Source organism: Eutrigla gurnardus (genome assembly GCF_963514095.1).
Source record: "Eutrigla gurnardus genome assembly, chromosome: 3".
Classification (NCBI taxonomy): Eukaryota; Metazoa; Chordata; class Actinopteri; order Perciformes; family Triglidae; genus Eutrigla; species Eutrigla gurnardus.
Window position 1 is genome coordinate 21716067 of NC_139917.1, and position 19447 is coordinate 21735513.

Consider the following 19447-nt stretch of genomic DNA (forward strand, 5'->3'; position numbering starts at 1 on the left):
GGAGCAGTGTGAATGCAAGCCGCGGGGGACCCCCCTGGGGCAATCGTGCCGAGGCACGCTACTGATCGCGCCCTTAGGCAGCCTATGTTAATAAAATAAGGATTGTTTTTGATAAGCTGTGGAACTCTGAGTTAACCTATTTCTACCTGAATTTCTATGAACTATAAGCTGTTGAGTAAACCTATAACTTATATTTTACTTGATAAAATAAGACAATATATGCACTCATGTCGTTGTAGTGTTTTACAGTATCTGTAGCTATTAATGTGATGCTCATCATTTTCCAGACATATTATTCCAGCCCCTAATTTTGGATAATTTCCATCAACTGGCACCTTAATAAGTCACTCTCTCCTTGAATCCTTGAAAACCTTGAATACACTCTGGTTGAACAAAAATGTTGAATGCAAATATAATAATTGCAAATTGCAGACTGCTTGCTGTGCCACCTGACTTAATCCAACTGCACCAATACACCATCCCACGCGTCTCGTCTGTATAGGGTTTTTTCGGCGGGTACCACCGGGCCTGAAAAAAATTCTAGGGGAAACACTGAGTGTACCTATTATAGCAGAAAGACAGGAACTGTATAGCTAATATGCACACTTCAATATTTGTTTATTTATCGCAAGTCATATCTCATCGCAATATTGAACAATGGTATCGCACATCGCAGATTTTCCTCATATCGTGCAGGCCTATTATTAATATTAGATGCCATTGCTGCCATTAGATCCCCCTAAAATGCTACACACTGTTCCTTGTTACGTGATATTAATATTTAATTCTTAAATCAGAGTTATCATCAACACCTGTATATTGCGACAACTCTCTGTATATTTATATGGCCTAGAAAAATGTTGGACAATGTTAGATTTTTCAGATGTTTTGGTCACCTGCTATATACCGTAGTAATAACTAAGATTTAATTCATTTTACCATCACTCTTCCAAATAGAGTGGTGAGTGAGTGGATGCTTTTCCTACTGGCCTATATGTCAACAAACCCTATAGGTGAATGAACTGAGATTTCACCAACCAAGACCATTTTTACATCAAACAACAAGCAGCAGCTTTTCAAGGGTTATGAAATCATAAAACGCTGTAATCTGAGATTCTTACATCAGACTGGACTCTTGTTATTAAACAAACCGTTACACATGTGATGTTAATTGATCCACTCGAGCAGCAAATCAGGGGCAGGGAAACACTTTCTGATAATAGCTTACTAAAAGGGCGTGTTTAAAACCATTACGGCCAACTCCTGCAACGTTTTTATGAGTATTAATGCCCCGGTTAACGCTAAATCTTCCTGTGTGTATTATCTCAGCCACAACCAGAAAGTGTGTGTGTGTGTGTGTGTGTGTGTGTGTGTGAGAGAGAGAGAGAGAGAGAGAGAGAGAGAGAGAGAGAGAGAGAGATGCAGTATCCCCTGAAATCCCCATTTAGGAGCTCAAGCACCACTCACTGGACAGAGACAAGAAGTACACCATGTACTGATAACTACTAAATACTGTAATTGTGACTGGATTAAACACCTGAAATAAAAAAAAAACACTTTCGGTTAGAAAGCACTTTTTTTCGATTCAGTATTTAAACTACTTTACTAACATTTACTAACATTAACTAACATAAATTTAGCAGTAAGAAAATCATGATGTGCAACAAAAGCAAAGCTATCATCAGTCATGTCATGAATTACAATGGGAAAAATGTATCTTTACCATTCCAACACATGACAGAATGACAGTGTTCAACATGGCGTAAGACAAATACACTGAAGTACACCACAAACAACAACACCAGGGTAAAAATGAACTGATATCATTTGTTCAATGAACAAAGACTGTTTCCTCCTTATTCAAATGTCTCAACTGTAGAAACACTGACTTCATTTAGAAAATTACAGGTAAAAAAAAAGTCTAACCCTTTTAGTCTCCAGACCATTAAGGTGTCAAATGGTCCGTAATTCATCACACGCCTGCACCTGACAAATTATTCATGCCAAATGTCAACATTTCTCTGTTATTTTCTCAGTAAAACTTGATCTTGAACGATTCAGCGTGTTCTTTGTGGCTAACGAGTATTTATTTTAAAGTTTACTGACTTAAATACTGCAGTAAGTAAAATGCAGATCTTATATAAAGGGAATGTTTTTGCTCTTAAATGATTCTTTTTATATGTTAATGTGCGTGCAGAGGATACATACACACATCTGATGTTAGGTGTGTGTGTGTGTGTGTGTGTTTGAGAGAGAATATTATGTACTTACAGGCTTCAATACCTCAAACTCAATGTAGACTTTGTTCTTTATTTGGAAAATATAATGTCCAGTAAACGATCACCGGCGGTGTGGCATTGGGTTTCACGTATTGCTGAAATTGACATAAAGAGAAACAAAAATCATAATGCTGTTGTTTTAAAGAAAAAATTGAATTAAGAAAATTCTGAAACCTGAGCAAACCAGAGAATAGCAATACACATTTATTATACATTATATGAACATATATTTTGAGCAGCCAGGGAGGATTTATTCTGTATATGTCTGTTTAAAATCAAGTAATCTAATCAGGTGCAGACTGATTCCATGATTAAATAAATATCAATCAGTGATTATGGTTTCGGATGACAAAATAACCCTTTTGTATTTCTAATTGGAAATGTAAATGTCGAACACTGGATATGATCAAGCGTACTGTGGGGACATTAAGAGTACTCTCCATAGATGCTAAGTGACGAATATGAAACAGTACAAGTGGTACTTTTCATACATGCCATTAATATTTAAATCAACCAGACGACGCAATCACAGGTGTACGTTTCTGGCAATACTTACTGCAATATCCTTGAATATTTTACAGCTGAAAAAAAAATATTTATATATATATACATATATAACCCCTTTCATAATTAAAATAAGTAAAAAACCAAACCTGTTACATCAATCTCTATCCCTCTACGCCCTCTACATGTTGCTCCCATCCAGTCATGACAGGGAAAGACTGACACACAAAAGCTTAAAAACTCTCTGCCTCAAGAGATTTTGATAGGATGAATATGATGCCAGGCCGCTTTCTCGTTCTCACGTCAAAAACCGTGGCAAATTTAGACCAAACACCTTTATCCATCCTTCCTTATTCATATTTATGAGAAGTGACTGACAAACTCATTGTCTGGTAATTACAGTGTGGTGAACCTTCATTGTTTTTAGATTGGTAGAGACTGAGACGTGCTGTGCTTTGGCTTGCTGCTCTAATGCAAACCTCTCCCATGTAGATATTATTAGTCGCTGTTTGCTTAGCAACCACAACACATGTCTGACATTTTTTTGTACAATGAAAACGTTTTTGCCCAGAGTTTATTTCATCTTGGCTGCAATGTTTTGTTTTTTTGTTTTGTTTTTTTTCTAAAAAGGCTGAAAAGGAAAGAAGAATTATTATCGTGTGTGACGCTCGACATTATGAATGTTGAAGTTATTTAACAAGTGTTTTTTAAGTGATGTCAACATCAAATGTGAAATCAATGGAGGGGACACACCCATAGGAATAACTGTGATGATCACATATCTGATTCATCCTAAAATAATCTCACATTTTGAATTTTGGGATTAAGCTCCACCCCCCACCACCCCCAAGGTAGTTATTATATTCAAAAGAAATGTGTCTGTCTATCTGACCTTAAGATCAATGCAATTCAATAGGTAATAGACTAAAAAAGCCACCCTTTAACACACCAATGAGGCGGCTCTTTGATGTAGCAACAACAATATTATGGCAAAAAAGAGAGAGAAAACAGTTAAAGGTTTGAACAGCAGGGGGCACCAGTAATATGCAGGGATTAACTGATGAACATTACAACAGTTGGGAGAAATATTACAGTACTTTTTGTCATAAGGACAAGATCAAATTAAATATTAGGAATATCTGTAATTGTTTGTGCAGACATTGTGTCTTGATGATTGTTAGCTTTCCTTTAGCCTGTATTTTTCTTAATCCCACAATTAGACATGCATAATGCTCAATAAAAGGATTGCTGAATAGTGTAATATGTATATAGGATCTGAGTGCCATCAAATCTTCTGCAAACAGCGAAGGGAAATTTCACACTGATCAGAGACTTCACACAATGAAAAATGACAGTCAGGCTGGCTTCCTCAAAGGATGAGGAATTCTTACATCAGAAAGTAAAATGGGCTTTTGCCGTCCGTTAACACTCAGCATAACACAATAGAACAACACACAAGCCTGTGGGAGCTCAGCCAATATCAATATATCACCTCAAGTGTCAATTATACTCATTAAAGGTCTAAAATGTGATGAATCTGCAGGCTTGGAAATCATTATCACATTCACTGCACAGCCATCCAACTCAACTGTAAGTGTAGTTCATCATCAAGCAGTCCAGCTATGGAAATGAGTGTGATGTGCACTCACGCAAGAGGCCAAATAAATAAATATAAAACATTTGGAAAATCACTAAGAAACAGTGTTGCTATTACTTACAGTTGGCCCTTTAATTAATCCGTATTCTGCAGCAATGTTAAGGTAAGCTTCTGAATAATTATTATCTCATTTCCACCTACAAAAAAAAAAATAATGCATATGATGCATTATACTTGTCATTTTGATCATCTGACACACAACCGACTAATAGCATTTCTGCAGGATATCCAACACAGTTTACAATAGCTCCTCAGTTTGCCACGATCATTAGTGCACTGTACAACTCACGTCTGTAAAGCATCTTGAAAATGGACGTATAGTGACGGACAGAGGCTTTTGTGCTGCAGAATGCTCCGTGTATGTATAGCCATTGTTGCATTTATTTCTGAATGGAAACTGATCTTGCTGAAATGCATTAATGTCCCACTATAGTAATACACAGGTCTTATAGCAACAAAAAAAATAAAACACCACGTTTCACAATGACAACGATTATCCAGATCTCTGCATTCTTTGCTTGAGCCACGGATGTTGCCATAGTAACACGAGTATGTCTTATCAAGTACGGCCCTTGTGATTTTTTCACTGCAACTTATTTAGGCTGTTCACTGTAGGTATGACAACAGGCTATTGAGTTGTTGCATTCATTTCCATGTTAACAGCCATTGTGTGTTAGCCTAACCTTTGATCTTACCTTGTCACATTGTTGTCAGCCAATATTAAATTAGGCTTGTAATAGAGGCTTTTTATGCAAATGATGTAGAACGCTTTAAACCTATAAATAGGCATAATTCAGCCGAGAGCTGATACGTTGGTCTCCGTGATATCAAAACATTTCTGCTGCGCTGGAATGATGAGATTGTGAAAAGCCATTTGTGATGGAGGATATTCAGAGGTGCTGATTCTTCAACGTTAATCTTGTTCATCTTAATCACAGACATTTGGGATTTAATGCTACGACGGCTCCGCATGCATAAAGCAGATTTCTGCGGTTTTGCTGCTGAAGAAGCTCAAATATTCTAAGTCCTGAATTCACATTAAATCCACCAAAATCGATATGGATAGGAGTGAAACATCAAAGCCTCCGATGTGACCAGTTTGGAGAAACATTTGAATCTCTGCAGCATTTTGCTTGCACAGCATAACCACAAAGGGCAGAATTCATTTGAACTTGGTCGCCACTTTGTAGCTCCAACTCGTCACACATTTGCGCTCGCCCGATGAAAATAATGAGGCTGTTAGATGTGAGACTACTACGGGCCATAATGAGTGGAGTAGACTGTTCAGGACACATGAAAGCTCTTCAGTCCATTTGGACTATGAGCGGCCATTACGGCGCGGGACCTGGACACAGTGGAGGTCTGCTGACTTTATGATGGGGTACAGGATTTAATGATGGAGGCAACAGCCAAATCTGTCACCCTTTTAACTTCCCGCAAAAGGAGGGAGGCAGTGTTTTAGAGGTGTTAAACACGGAGAGACCTGCAACATTCAAGGGCATAGCGAATGAGCCATATGAACGGGAGCGCGGCCACCTTAAAAATGACTACAGCATAGGTGCTGTGTGAGATCACAAATGAAGAGAATATGCTACACAGATTAAAGCCCTTGATTATACCAGCTCCGCGACTGTTTAAGTGATTGTTCAACTTCAATCATACTTCTGGATTCGTTCATAATGATAATTTCTTTGAAGGTTATTCTTTGTTCGGAAAAAAAAAATCCATAAATTATCTTTTTTTTTTTTTTTTTGTTCTTTCTCGTCCAGCGGCAGGAAGCAGCACCACTACCTCTCATCATATCAATCTCTTCCTCCTTCACAAGACGCCACTGTCAGTGGTGCCAGAAGAGACACAAACACAGAGAGAGGGGATGAGTAGGAGGAGGGAGAAGACGATGGTGATGGAAGGATCAGCATCTCTTCATTTATCTGCAGGACGACAGAGGAAGAGCCCCAGCTGAGACGGGGTTAATATTTCTCCAGCCTTAAGTTTGGGTGGACATTGTGATTTGTCACGTCAGTAGTAAGCCAAGAGTGCCAAGAATCGAGTTAATGGTTAGACACAGCATCCTGCCACCGGGCACCATTTTGGCTCCATAACAAAAGGAAGGCCTGCCTCAGCCACTTAGGACTGAGGACGACCGGGGGCCTTGTCACTATCTGTCTCCCCAGAGATGGCAGTTCCTGATTAGTTAAAAGTTAACAGCCACGGGGACGCATCAATCCCGGGGAGTGACGAGGAGAATAAACGCACAAATACACAGACGGTGGGAGCCCAATGCTGATGCTGTAAACATAGCTTGTTAACAGGAAGCAGACCCTATGCCGCCACATAATTGAGTGACAGGATCACTGGTGACCAACAACAACAGAGAAGATTCCTCACTAAGCATTAGTCTGCTCATGTAGCATTAATCCTTTTATGTATTATTTGCAGGAAAGTTGATGTAGGAAAATAATTCATGGAGAACCAAATATAAATGATTTGCACCTTTGACAAAAAAGCATTTATGCACTAATGCCTGAATCAGAGGATTGACTGATATAGATATGTACCTGCATGTATTTTAGTATGATATATTCTTATCTAGTGGGCTGAGGTATAAATCACACTTTTAAGTCCCTCGGTTCCTCCATTTTCAGTTTCTACTAAAAAACTACAACCTGAATCACATTGTTAATTCACATGGTGATTGCTTACAACACGAGACAAGATACTTCGGAGGCCTGCAATGAGCAGAAAGTGTTTTGATTTTTAAATGTGGACTGCTCATCTGACTCATACATATGAAAAGCCCCATTTAAAGCGCCAAGAATCACAGGAGGGGGACAGAACGTGTCTCTTTAGGTTTCCAACACTCTACAGGTTTGAGATCAGAGACAGCTTCTGTCTGATACATGGCTGGGGCTTTTAGGCTTTGGGAAACATACTGTAGGCTACTGTATACGCCCCTGTGTGACCCCAGCATGGCTCCTATACAGACAGGGAGAGATGTCACCCCCTGTGAAAGTGACAGTTCATCACCAGCCTAAAGCCACTGGGGGGGGGGGGGCTGGCCATTATGCACGACTGAGGGGGAACAGAACAGGAATAAGGAGGGGAGGGGACTGTGTCATTTGCTATGCTGCTAACCAGAGGGGGGGAAGCAGGCAGTGGTAGAATAAGTATTCAGAGCCTATACTTAACCTATGCGTTAAAGTAGTCGTGCAACGAGGTCAAAATACTCCATTAGATAAAACAATTCCTGCATTCACAATGTGATCACATTTTAATGCTGTACCTGGACAAAGTGGATGAATTTGCAGTTCATACCACTGGACAGTTTAATCGGTACCAATGCGACAAATGAAGTCTCTCAAATAAACATAAAAAAGTAATGTATTTTCCACTGAAATGTAGCAAGTCGAAGTATGAAGTAGCAGGAAATGGAAATACTCAGTTAAAGCACGAGTACCCCTAAATGTTTGAAAGCTTTATCGTAGGCAACTGGACTCGCTTTAGGTTACCTAAGCAAGTCCAGTTGCCTAGCGATAAAGCTTTCAGAGATAAGCATGACCTGGATGACTGAGAATCTTCACAGACAACCTCTAAATGGTACTTAAATATAGTACAGGTTATAATAGTACTTAAATGTACTTAGTAACTTCCTTGTAGTTGTAGCACATTCTTGCTGACACGCTCAGGAATCAATATGGAAAGTAACTCTTTTACTCAAGTCAGGCACTTTTATGGGTAACTCTTTATGTAGCATTATATTTAAGTATGTTTTTCAGTAGGAAACATTATACTTTACTAAACCACATTCATATAGTCACTAGTTTTATTCCTGATTTGAAAAGTAAAACATATGATCGACATAAAAAATATGATGCGATGATAGAGATTAAAATATCAAACAGTGTACAAAGTACAATTAGCATCACCCCAACATATACAAATATTTTACTCAAATGTCAAACAATAATACACCCAAAAATCCATTCAGAATATTTTTCAAATCTGTCTGAAAATAATATGAGGTGGCCATATGAACTCTGAAACAGGTTTTGCTTGATGTAATGTGTCTACAAAGGAGGACAGTCCTTGTGTACAAAAATATTTTACAAAGTTAATCTGAGGTTAATACTTCACTTCAACAGCCTGAATTAGATAAACCAATAAATCTGAACCACTTTAACTTGTAACGGCGTATTTTTTAACCTGAATTTGACTAAAAACTTTTGAATTATATTCATACATCTAAATCTAGTCGACTCAAACTCAATATAGGAAAACCGGACAGGAAGAGCAAAGAAGAGAATAGAATTAAAAAAAAAAACATCACATAACAGAAAAGAAATAAAGTAGAATATTACAGTATATAATACAACAGAACAGACAAAAAACAGATCGGAATCACTAAATGCAGCCCATCTAGAAAATAATGAGGCTCTTTGTTCTCAGTTATTCTTTACTAATGGCTCCAAATCACAAACTATGGGAATTCAGTGGGCACTAAAACAACTGTTGCAGCCGCGAAAGCAAACCGCGAACGCTGAAGTAGCTACATTTTGCATACATTTCACGGAGCTCCGAGGAGCGATGCTTGATTTCGATGGTTAATTTAGATGCAGAATACATACTGTAGTTGGCGCTGAGGCTGGTGTGCACATGCAAATTGCCGCCCTGCTTGACGGGGAGGGAGCACTGTATGAGCTGAGCATGTTCAGCCCACTCATTTTCATACTACTAGTCTTTATGTCCCAGCCCGGCCTCCTCTCACAGTCTCTGATTCCATCTTGGCAATGACAGACATGCATATACACACACACACACACACACACACACACACACACACACACACACACACACACACACACACAGACTAATACACTTCACATGCACTCTCTCAATCGGCCTTGCTGCTTTTTTCAGTGAAAGCACACACATGCGCAGTTCCCTCAGACTTCAACACATTCTCTCTGCCTCTCTATGGGTGAGCCATCATTATCTAGAGAGAGTGCCAGTGTTTGGCCACAGTATGCCTCCTTCCTAGCGTTGAACTGAGCAGCCGAGACATAGGCTGCTGGTAGTGACACAGCTGTCACAGACATGCCTCATTACTGCTGTTGCAAATGTCAAAGCACTAAAGTAATCACTCGCAGCTCTTCTGGACACATGGTCGTAGGGTAATTTAATGTATGGGAAGAGGGGTTAACAGCTGTGTGTATATGGTGATTTTTTTTATTTATTTTTTATAGATGAGTGGATTTTACAAATTTTTTTTTTTTTTATTCCAGATACTTTGCAAGATGGCTGTATGCTAATGTGACAGCAGGTTTCTAGATTTGCAACAAGTAATAGTTTTTGGGGGGGTTTTTTACCCACAAGCACAAACTTCCTTCAGAGTCATTACTGTCAATCCAGGATATATATATATATATATATATATATAAACATCAAAGTATTTGTACTGCCTATTTTATTGTTAACAGGTTAACTGTTTGAACAAGCCGCTGTCACGGCCGTCCATCTTGAGCCAAAGTCAAATTATCTAAATGCCTTGTTAGTGCATTTTTATTCTCTATTAAAATGATGAAGAAGATGGAAATAAGAACTACTGGCCAAAACTGAGAACTTATTGTGTTATTATTAAGCACACTTACCATGCCGAGCAATATGTCAGAGATCACAGGTTTATTTGTGCTCAGTTAAGATCTGGCATTCTGCCTTCGGCTGTGAAAGGTGGGTGCTTCCATTCAGTCTCCAAAGGTGGACGTAAAGTGTCACCTTTGTTATTTGGATGAGGTGAAGAGTGAAATGCATTTTATATACTGCTGTTTTTTATTGAGTTTGAGCTGTTCCTGAAAATGTTTACCAGTCTGCTTGAATATGACAGATGAATGTAGATTACAGTTTTTTTTTTTTGTTCAATGGTTACTCTCAACGTATTAGACCATTGTATGTTTAATTTGTTACGTTTATATCTAATATAATGGGTTTGACAGGTGTAATGATACGGAGCAACATTCTAGTCTACCTGCTGAATGTAAGTCCAATATTCCAAAAACTTATTTTAGCTCTGGTTTTTTTTTTTTTTGTCTCCACCAAATCTTGAGGAAATATCTGGCTCTTCAGCTGCTACCACTGTGTGGTGCTGAGCATGTAGTAGTACAGTGGGCTTTTAGCAGCTGAAAATTAAATTGAAACAACACATTCAAGTTGCAGGTTGTAAAACTTAAGTTATGAGCTGGAAGAATGCGCCAGAGAGCTGAGGTGTGCTACAGAATCAGGGGAGGATTCTCCGTGGTTGCAACAAGCGCTCCCACCCCATTCACATAACACATACTTTGATTTAGAGTTAACAGAAAAATACTGATGAGAGCAGCCTAAAATGATTCGCCATATTCAATAAACTACCTAAGATCTCCCTGTTCCTACTCTAACCTGAAGCAACAAGCATCTGACACACTGTGATTTCAGACCAACAGGTTGAAAAGAAATTAATAAATGGTGAGAAAAACAGTTTGTATGGACCGAAAGACGACAGGATCCAGGTTAGTGGAGGTTGCAACAGTATACACACGGGTGTACCACGGTGCTGCTGCAGTATTGTAAGGGCTAAAACCTGGAATATTCCAAGGGCAGCTGCTATGAAGTCTTTCAGCTAGCTAGGCTATGTTCATCGCTTCCCATTCACTTTAGATGCAGCCTGAAGTTTCCTTGAGCTAGTTACCATAGAGATGTTGTGCCCAGGACAAAAGTGGGAGACTGGACTGCTTGACCCCACAGTCGACGTGCGAGTTCATGAAAGAGCAAAGTAAAAGTTATTTTCTGATTCTTGTGCTTCGCCTGATCAGTAACACAAGCAAAGAATTTGGGAGCCAGAACAATGGAAAGAATTAGGCACTTTAAAAAACGTTTGCATAATGAGCTCCTTCTCGCCGCGGCGGTTCTCTTCTTTTTAATCACCTGCACTCTTCAGACCACCTACACCCTTCTTCATGATCCGACACAGGACAGCCGGGGCTGATGTGTGATCCGAGGAATTAATCTGCGACGCCTGATTGCCATTACCGCCATGCGATTATGCACCTTGATTACAGAGCCCACCCCAAGGACCATGACGTGCCTTGGTGCACATTTTAAAGGTGTGCATAAAATTATGTGGTGATTACCCCACAATAGATCAATCCACGAGCGAATGAGACTGCGTGACCATATAGACAGTCTCAAGTGGGACTGTGATTAATTATAGGCACTTGAGGTGACCTGATACCTGTAGCTGGAACCACTGGAACTGCCTCAGGTCCTTCGTATAAGCAAATACATTCATTGTCATATATTGGGAAAGTCATTATTGGATTATTGTTGTTAGAGGTGGAATTGTTTGGAGTTCAAGCATGGATAAAAGGGATGCTGGGCTCTTCAGAGACAAGCGGGGCTGCACTTGTCCCTCTTAAGACAGACTTCAGATGTTTTACAGCAGTACATACGTGGATGAGCTTGACACTGAGGAGGACATGCTCCACTTATCAGCCTATAATATAGATCAGTATTTGCTCGTGTATGATGCAAAAAAAAAATTTGATTTTGCAGAAAATTACAAACCTTTGTGTGCCAATCAAGAGGAAACAGAAAGCTTACAAGTAATGAACACGTAAGTACAAATCATTCTGCAATGACACTTATCCTCAGAATTTGGGTCCCATCTAATCCTTCACTGTCATTTTTGATGATTCTTGTTTTTTTTAATCCTGAGCCAAAGTACTAATTTGGTACAGCAGATAAATAGTCCCATTGACTTATCCAGAAGCAATCCTACATTAAGCGAGTAATTGGATGAGACAATAATGAAGGGAAATCATGTCTCTGGTTGTTGATTTCTCCCGGGTTACATATGCAATGTGTTAGTCACACACAGACTCTCACCTTGGACAAACCGCCTAGTGCATCAGGCCTAATGTGTTAACATGTTTGCATTAGTAACATCCTGGCAAGGATTTAATGGACTTAATGTGCTACCATTCAGAGCAGAGGTCTGCATTCTGAGAAATCATAGTTCTCAGTGGCGGTCATGTTTCCCTCCCTGAACAATAACTTAATGGCTGCTGCTATTACGCACAAGAGTAAAAAAACATAAATGTCAGTCAGAAAATAACTGATTTATGTCTTTAGTCTGAATCAAAGCTTGAGTGAAGAAGGTTGGGGACATGGTAAATGTATTCAATAAAGTAAATGCAGCTGAACGCACATGCTGTAGATGTATCAAGGACCATTTACAATATGCAAATGTAAGTTTGAGTTTCTAAATGCACAAAAGCAGAAATTCCATCACTGGCCAGAGTTCAATAACTCTTCAAGTCTTCAAGTGTCTGGATAATGGTCACTGTGACTGCACCATCACCGCAATTCAAAAGCTCGACTATCCATCACTGGACAACGTTTGCCACTGAAACAACAGAGATTAGGAAACGCGTGTTGACGCCGGTTGGGCCCTGTGCTGTTTGTAAGTGATGATGAGTGATGGACGGGAGAGGATGGGTACATACTATTCACAGTGCTCCATGTGGCAGCTTGCATTTTCACACTGGTACAGTATGTTTGTCAGCCACGGACAACGCAGGCACTTACGCACCGCCGTGGGCAAGCAGAGTGGTGTCCTACCAGCCGACTGCGTCATGGCCACATGCATACGTACCACAGCGGAGTCCCTGGTTATATATGCCTGCATGGGTTACAGTGACGGATTGTAAGGTGTCCTATGAAGATGCACAGAGCATGATGTATCTTGAAATCCCATTTTAAGTAATACTCTAGCCCCGACCGTATTCTCCCCCAAATCTCTATGAGTCACATTTGCTTAGCTTAAACATTACTTGCATGTTCAGTGCCATTTAGGTCCATTTTTTAACGTAAAATACACATTTTGTTGCTTTGATAAAATGCTGTCACTACCACAAAAAGAAGCAATGTCTTGCACCACTTTTTTTTTTTTTTTATTCTGGAGAGGTTTCAAGGCACAGAGACCATTAACTGCATTTACAAGAATGCACAGGCAGTTTTGACAAGAGGAGACTTCAGTACCACCATTCTTTGAGAGCGAGAAAAAAAAAAGCATGATAATAGACCATAATCTCGTTCAGCAATTGAGTGGAAATTAATATCCTTTTATTGCAAAAATGGATGAGTGAATGAACAAAGGAAGGAATGAACTGAGAGCATCAGATCATTGCATTGACATGGCAAGAAAATGTCCTGTTTAACAAGTTTCCTGTCGAGATTACCACAGAGCCCATGGTGTGCATCTCTACATTTAGAACATGAGGAAAGTGATCTTTGAAGTCGAGGGGATTCAGAATCACAGCGCTGAGTAATAGGGTATTCACTTTAATGTGTTTGAACCAAAAGCCTTGTGAGTCACGGGGCAGAGCCGTGATGTCTGATGTTCGGGCTACAGTGTGGTGTCACAGGTGGACTGTTACAATGTATATTTCGGGAAGGGATACACTCATCTGAACGCTCTGATGGGGGGGAGGGGGGGGGGGGGGTGTCTCAATACTGTATGAAACAGATCGGACAACGGGGATACAGTCATTTATATCATTCTAAACCATGCACAAGAAACTTGCTGCTTCCAGAAAATGTTTATTTTGTTCATAAACTTTTCATAAAAATAACAACATCAATATTAATTTAAAGTATTGTAGAAACTGTGTATGTACAAAATCTTTACTTGAACAGTTAATATAACTTAAGGCGAGTTAAATGACTTTTTTGCAGTACCCTGTTGGTGACAATTTCACCAAATTCTCAACATTGTTTTTGCTAAAGTGGACATTTTAGCATAAAGTATCTCCAGCTAAAAATACCAGCATTAAAACCCTTTCATGGCAAAAACCAAGGTAAAGTCCACAGAAACTCGCAGCAATGTGTGCTACCTGATTACTCAAAAGCAATGTTTATATAGTTTGCTAGTCATATCTAGCTTGATTAAACATACTTCTGTACATATTGTAAAATTATTTTTGTTGAAAAGCCGTAGCACAACTAGTGTACATACTGGTCCCTTTTAAATCTAGATCAGCAGTTCAATGAAATAACTCTCATCATACCAACAATGGGATGAAGTGCGAAAATGTTTCTGATATCAAATTCTAACATTTAAAATATTGTGTTACTAAACAATAGCCCTCGAAAAACCAAGACATTATTAATGATTTAGAATACATTTCACCTTGATAAATGACGCCCAAATGTGATAAATGTAAAATATACAGTTAGCTATAAAAATACAAAGAAGTACAGTAATACAAATATATTTATTTCCCATTTATGATATATCTTTCACAATTGTAATAATCCAAACAATTGTAACACAACACAAAGACCAATGACAAAAACACCGACAGCCAAATGATAAGAAGTTAAACAAACACTAAATTGGATCAAAGATGGACAGCTTTATGGTTAAAGCCATAAAAGTGTTATCCTACATTCATGTCAATAACCCTCCGTGAAGGAGTACCTTGACAGTGGTTGATATTCCACTTAAAGGGGGGAAAACAAAAGAAAAACACTGACATAAACATGCATTTAAAGAAACATAGTCCAAACCATTGCTCTAAGAATGCTAAAAGCAGAAAATAAGAATCTTAAATGGAGATATTAATAATCTGTAAGTGCAATCCATCTAGGCTCAGAGGCGATGGAGGTTGGAGCTGTCCAGATGAAGAGGTGCTGAACAGCAGTCATGCAATGCCGCAGCAGAGAGGTTTGGCTCGACTGACAGTAACAGCAACAAGTCACCGATGAACTGTTTTTTTTTTTTTTTTTTTTTTTACCGACTTTTACAACCTATGCATCTTTGCATAAAGTCAGCGGCATCAGCAGAAGGCAATAAGGCCGAAGCAGACCTCTCTCCCCTTCTGCTAAACAAAAAAATTGCAAATATTCGCAAAACCTCTTGTGCCACACATTGGCTTGCCAGTCAAAACCAACTCAGATAATCAACTCGTAGTCATAGCTGGTTTTATCTTCCAAGACGGAAAGATCCTAATATTGTATGTTGTGGACACGTGGCCTCGTCTTCAAATCCCCTCGGGGAGAGTGAAAGTCCACGCGCCGGTGGTCACCTGTGGCTTTATTTCCATTTTCTCCTTCTGTTTCAGGTGTACGCGTCCGTGTCGTTTCCTCTCGTCGCTCCGGGCGAACCGCTTGCCGCAGACGTCGCAGGAGAACGGCTTCTCCCCGGTGTGAGTCCTGGTGTGGGTGGTAAGGTGGTCGCTACGACTGAAGCTGCGCAAACAGATGCGGCACTGGAAAGGTTTGTGGCCCGTGTGGATGCGGATGTGCCGGTTGAGCTCGTCCGAGCGAGAGAAGCGCCGGTCGCAGCTCTCCATGGGGCAGGTGAAGGGTTTCTCTTTGGCGGGGCCGTGAGAGGCGGCGGGGCTCTTCCTGGCGCGGGGGGCCTTCGTCGCACGGGGGGTGTAACTTTGGGCGAATGAATCGGGCAACAAGGACGAGTACAGGATGGAGTCTATGGTGCTTGGCAAAGCTGGCGACGTGTATAAGGGATCGCACTGATTAGATGGCTGTGGGGGTTCGGGGAAGGGTTTCAGGTTGGAGGAGAGGCCCATCGGAGGCGGGGGGAGGTAACTATTGTACAGGGGGCTGGAGTAGCTCTGGGAGCATGTGTCAGAGAAACACGGCTCCTGTTTGATGCCCCCCTCCACTTTAAACTCCATCTCTGGGTTCGGACAGATTGGGGGAAATGTGTCTAAAAGTTCCTTGACGTCCATCTGCTGGTCGGGGGGGAAGTCGCTCGACATCGGGAAGGTTTCTGTCTGGAAACTCGTCTCCAAACAGCCGGACTTATTGAATGTCCCCCACTCGTAGCAGCTGCTCTCGAACTCATTCTTGACCACGACGGGGAAAGACGCGGCCTCGGACTTTGGTTCGTCTTTCTTCTGGTTTGGAGCTCGGGAGGAGCCGAAGCTCAGCTGGGAAGTGGACGCGTCTTGGGCCTGGCTGCCGGCCTGGTCATCAGCATACCTCGGGAGCGTCTGGTCTGCAGAGTATACGGGGGGAGTGGGTCCGGAGCAGGTGTAGGATTGCCTCTTGACGCCGGGGTCTCCAAAATTGCCATTGCTGCTGTCCATCGGCGCAGGCGATGGATAAGTTCCCCGACTGTGTTGCACCTCTGAAAGTGGCAGCGTGGATATACCCACAATCTCAGTGATCATATTGAGAAGTGTCTCGGTGCTGCACGGCGCTCCCTGAGATGCCTCGACATAGAAACTGCCAGAGTAGGCGAGCGAGGAGGGGGTGTAGGTGTCTTTTGGGCACTCGCAGGGGTTAAAAGCAAATTCCGAGTTGGAGGCTTCGGTTTTGAGGGTTGCAGGCGTTCCTTCTGTTGACATAGCAAGAGAGAAAACTTTGTCAACGCGAGTGTTTTATTCTCGAGAATCAGTGCAAAAATCAAACGAGGGTGGAAAAATGAAGCGTTACATAAACATTCGTGCGGTTTTTTTTTTGGCACAGGGACGCCTTGATAAGACGCCTCGATATACGCGACCGCACAGAACATAGTTCTCTATCTCCCGTGGCTCAACACATTCAAATTCTCATGCACGCACATTTTTTTATTTTTATCGACTGTGCAAAGATGCGAACTCACCATGGCCAAACTGGGCAGGTACCCCCCGCTCTGCATCGACGTACACCTCCTGGTTGTCTTTCCGCGCGCTGGTTTCCATTCCCAGGGAAGAACTGTTGCAATTCTCAAACTGAGGGTAAAAAGAATCCTTCGCATTCAAATCCATATTGTTCAACATACTGGTGCGCTTTGAAGTCCGTCTCTCCCAAGGAAAACGGCAAAAAAAGGGGAAAATGTAAAACCAATTATGCCGAGGTGCTGTTTTCTTTCAACCCCCCCTTTTTTTGATGGTTTTCAACAAATGATCCAAAGTGGTCTGTGTCAAAAGTGTGTACAAAAAGAGGCAATAAAAGGTATTCCTGTTCGTCTCTGCTCCTCGGTAGGTATTTGCTTGCTGTGGATTTCACATCAGCGACTTCCCCTCTCTCTCCTTATATACACTTTGGCAGCTCCCTCGGCCCTCCTCCCCATTCATCAGCTCCAGTGAGAGGATTCCCCGCTGCGTGTAAACTTCATGCCCATACATGGACAGAGGATGTGACGGAGTCCCCCCCCCCTCCTCTAATCCTCCCTCCTCCCATGTTGGGGAGATGGAGTCTGACGTTGCAACAAGTGGCGACCATCGTTAACGATGGCATTTCTCTCCACAACAAAGCTTTATCGTTTCGATTAAAATAACATGAAACTAAAGACGGTCTCGTTTCTATCGTTGGCACCCGTCACTTCTCAGAATATGAAGCTGGAGGTGAAATGTCTCAAACGGCGAAGGTACGTTCACCATCCACTGATTTAGTTTCCTAAAGGGACAGGAGGGACTTTTGTGTCATGTTCAGTGTGTTAAGGTGGGGATGGTGACAGATATCTCGGTGTTGGAATACGAATAGGGAAATAATAACTTAAATATTCATTGGTTTTAGATGGAAACTTTAACGTCATCCTCTTATTATAGGACTAATGAAGGCCATCATAGGCATACATCCTAGGGCAAACATTTTTTGGGGAAACCAGTTGACAAAATATTTGCAAGCTTATCCCACAATATGTTTAACCACAGCTACAATCTTAAAATAAGAAAATGTAACATAATTTCAAATAGTATAAATTACGAAAACAAAGCACTTTAATCTTTTTTTATCATACCTTTTAAAGAGATATGGAGGCCTACATGTGTTTCAGCAAATACAACTATGTCATAAAGGGAGTAATAAATAGGACATAGATTAAGGACCAGACATCAACATGCAGGAATACCAGTGTGCTATAAAAAAAATCACATCAGCCATTCAAAGAGTATCTGAGGGAGATTTGTTGTGGACAAGTTTAATTGAAGATTAAGATAAAAAAAAAAAAAAGCTAGTGGGCTATACTGAATAAAATGTATTGTGACTGCTGCAGCACAAAGGCAAATAAGCTATTAAAAATTCAATTCAATTTTATTTATAGTGTCATATCACAACAGAAGTCATCTCAGGACACTTAACACATTGAGCAGGACTAGAATACACTTAAAAATTCCAGAGTCAACACAATTTCAAAGTCCCAACAACACAAAATTACATATATATCTGCAAGGTCAGTATGAAAATAGTCAGCTATAAAACAAATTGCTGTTGTGGCTTAAAGGTCTGCGTTCATTGAAGGCAACTCATTGCCAATGTTCAGTTCAAGTTCAAAACCAACAAACCAAAGCAATGCCTGACACATAACAAAGAACCGTTATGTCAATAGAAAAAGAAAAGAAGTATATGTTTTGCCTGATTCCTGCTCTTTGTAGACCTGACAGTCAACACTGACGATCTGTGCGATTCAAGGACACACAGAGCGATTGTAAATGTATCAAATGTAATAATGTAAAACAAAAGAGTAGGCTACAACACAATAAAGGACGATTAATTAAACGAGACAGAAGATATTCTTCTTAGTCGGAGCCTGACTGCCAGCTTGTCTTTGAAGTAAACACTAAATACTTTGTGGTGATGACATACAAGAACAACCTGGAGTCCAGTTTAACTATATGTGTCCCCCCCGACACTTCCGTCTCTGTCTGCCTCACATCTGGACCAGACTGCATGGCCTATAGCCTACATGTTTCCTAGCAGTTACAACAACAACTCCACCTGGCAGTCCGCTGCTTTGATTTACTTTCACAAATTCCCTCCCTCTCTTGTGGTCGCTTACACCATCAGGGCGAATAACTGAACGAACCCTTGGCCTTTAAAAGCATTGAAGGGAGTCGATAACACCCCTGAGGTGTTCAGTGGTTGAACCCAACTGTTCACATGACATTTCAACCCCCAAAGCTTTTTTTTTTTTTTCTGTTTCGTATCTGTTGCCGGGTGCACTCCGTGGTCACATTTCCTATTACAC

At 40.7% G+C, this 19447-nt stretch overlaps 2 protein-coding genes across 2 annotated transcripts in view; one reads left to right on the forward strand and one right to left on the reverse strand.

The window, feature by feature from the left end:
* mxd4 (MAX dimerization protein 4) overlaps positions 1-19447 on the forward strand; it is a 122762-nt gene that overhangs the window by 23766 nt on the left and 79549 nt on the right. The gene's annotated exons all lie outside the window — the stretch shown is intronic.
* Positions 13403-17496, reverse strand: LOC311010684 (uncharacterized protein). Its single transcript, XM_084005272.1, has 2 exons — positions 17102-17496; positions 13403-16834 (listed from the first exon to the last, which is right to left on the reverse strand). Exons 1-2 carry the CDS (start codon positions 17256-17258, stop codon positions 15513-15515), a joined length of 1479 nt encoding a protein of 492 aa, XP_083861398.1. The 5' UTR covers positions 17259-17496; the 3' UTR covers positions 13403-15512.